This window comes from Penaeus monodon, chromosome 27 (genome assembly GCF_015228065.2).
Source record: "Penaeus monodon isolate SGIC_2016 chromosome 27, NSTDA_Pmon_1, whole genome shotgun sequence".
Lineage (NCBI taxonomy): Eukaryota > Metazoa > Arthropoda > Malacostraca > Decapoda > Penaeidae > Penaeus > Penaeus monodon.
The window spans coordinates 31,444,096-31,446,826 of record NC_051412.1 but is presented as its reverse complement, the minus strand read 5'-3'; the positions used below and the strand labels follow the sequence as shown (position 1 = coordinate 31,446,826).

General features: G+C 29.0%; 1 protein-coding gene across 1 annotated transcript in view; it reads left to right on the top strand.

Moving 5' to 3' along the window:
- Positions 1–2,731, top strand: part of LOC119590792 (zinc finger protein 664-like) — a gene marked incomplete in the record, with an annotated part of 13,353 nt that overhangs the window by 4,449 nt on the left and 6,173 nt on the right. Inside the window, 2 exon segments of the mRNA XM_037939505.1 lie at positions 360–479; positions 706–795. Coding sequence (XP_037795433.1) covers positions 360–479; positions 706–795 — 210 coding nt within the window.

Sequence of the window (2,731 nt, the reverse complement as noted above, 5' to 3'; positions counted from 1 at the left end):
AAGGAAGGAGAGAAAAAATACCGGAAGACAAATAATCTCTTTGTTTTAGTTGAATTAAGCATATTTATTATATTTTAATTAGAATTAATGTGGTTAAAAAAAAAGACTTATACAGTATCTTTAATTTCTTATTTAGGAAGATGATTTAAGAAAAGTATATCAAGTATGTCACATTTTCAGTCAGTGCAATTGCAATGGCATTTTTTTATTTTTGTTTTTATTAATATTAGATGTTTTAATAATTTCATTTATAAAAAGGTAACAGCTGATGTGACAGATGCTTATATTTCAGACCACCTAATACCAAAGCTTTTTTTGTTTATTCACTCTGGAGTATATTGTGTGAACTTATATTTCAGACTATTGTAAGTGATATGAATCCTCCTCCACCACATGTAGTCAATATTGATGTCAACAGTGGAACAGTAACTGTTGAGACTCCACAAGAAACAGATTTTCTAACCAATGTCAATGTGTCGGTAAGAAATCTTCCTGTTAAATCCATCTCATTTTTCTCTTTGTCTGTTATTTTTGTGAATTAACAGTATGGTATGGTAACTCAGGCATAAAGTCTTCATTACAATGAAATATTAAACTTGTTTTTTTTTTCTTTTTTATATATCACTAGTGTTATCAGTAATATAATTTATTTTTATATGAAAATTAGTTTTGATATGGTGAGTCAAGGGAATATATGCATTTCAGGGTGGACTCCAGTTACCCATACCAGGCCAGGTGATTATGGCTGGAGATCAGTATTTTTATGCAGCCCTGGATTCTGCAGTTTTATCTCAGGTAAGCTTTTAGATTTTATGGATTTATTATTTTTGAAGTAGTAGAGGTGATAAGATGTACATTGCATTGCAAATAGTTTGATCTTCTGAGGGAAAATCATGCAGATTATGATGCTAATCTGTAGTTAGCTAATACTCATTTTGTAAGCATAATTGGTAGTGTGTCAATGCCATGGTCTGTTTTGGCTTTAGATAATTCACTGTGTTGCATCACCAACAACTTATACACATAAACTATCTCTGTGACCATCTTGTATTGGTGTTAATGTGGATGTGTCAATAGGGCCATGAAATTGTATGGAATGTATTGATTGCAACTGGTCTTTTTTCTCACATTAAGTAGAAATTAGCTTATAAATAATCTTGGTGTTTTTAACAGAAATGAAAAAACAAACAAAAGAACTTGAAATTATGAGCAATGAACAGTAGGTTTTTAGGTATGTTTATTATTGGAGTACATTTCTGCAGTGTGTATGATATTAATTGATACTTGATTAGGAATTATCATTATATTACACATTAATTTAAGGGGAATATCTACCTTCAAAGTAGCCATAAGTAAAAATTTTGACAGTATGGAGATACATATATTTTTTTTATTATTAGCCCTTTTTTCTGCATACATACTGTTTTCTGTGGTGAATATTTACCATTTGTGTTATGGTGTATGTAGATAAGAAAAGACTTTGTTGAGCAGACTCTATATTATTTCTTTAGATAGTATGAACTCTGAAGAGTAACAATAACAATAAGTGATATTCTATTATTTGCTGAATATTTTCATATTCAGCTGTCTGTTTTTTGTATAACATATTTTATGTTAGTGTGTAAAAAAAATTGTTGAATGGTTTTGGCTTGATATGTGTTACTGTAATTACTTTTAATAGCTAATGTTTCCTTGTGTAATAACTGTGTGGATTGAGAAATGTTACTGTTATGCAGGGTTGGCATGATTTTAACTGTGAGTTGTATGAATCATATGATTTAAAGTAATTTTTAAAAGTTAGGTTTTTATTTAGAAACTTTTTTTAAATACATAATACATTATTTTTTATTACAGTGTAAATATTTAGTGTTTATCATTAGATATATTATTTCTTCCAGTGTTTGTGCTAATTATTATAGAATACAATATTTCATAAATATTGAAGTATATATGTACTGGATAACCTGCAATTAAGCTGTTACAGAAGTACGTTCCTTATCAGATAAGGACAGTTATCCAGTAACATAATCTATTAAATTTTTTCATCAATCCTTGGTGTTGCCCCATATATAAAAGGACTTCTTGTAATTGCAAATTTTACCATAGTAATGTCATAGGATATTGCAGACAAGGTTGAAAACTATAGGTATACTTTAGATATAACAACTGACAGGCATAGGCACAAGGGTAACAAATTCAGGGTCAAGAACAATCCTGCTTTTAATCACAATCAGTAGAATATATTTCATTATGATCAAGATTTATTTTTGGCTTGACAGCAAAATTAGACTTTTTTCATAGTTTAAACCTGAAACCACAGAATAGAGACTGACTTATCTACATATCAGGAAGCATGAAAATGTCATAACAGCTACTAATTAACAGGCTGATTGATTATTTTAGATAAAAGAAATATGATTTGAATTTGGAAAAATCTGATTTTATACCAACCCTACTGCTATTGTTCAGGAGTGGAAAAACTGTAATATTGGTTAAGTATTGTTGTTAGGTAGAGCATTATTTTTTGTAGTTTTTTTATAATTTATTTATCCATTTGGAATGTGTAAGGTTAATATTGGTGTCAAGACATGTAATTTATTAGTTATATTGTATGAAATTGGTTTCTTGTTTTTAGACCAATTGTGGCTGTATCTGCCACTCTACCTTGTGCTATGTGTTTTCAGAACTTATTTATTTTTTGCCCATGTAATGTGTAATAGAATCTCTTGTT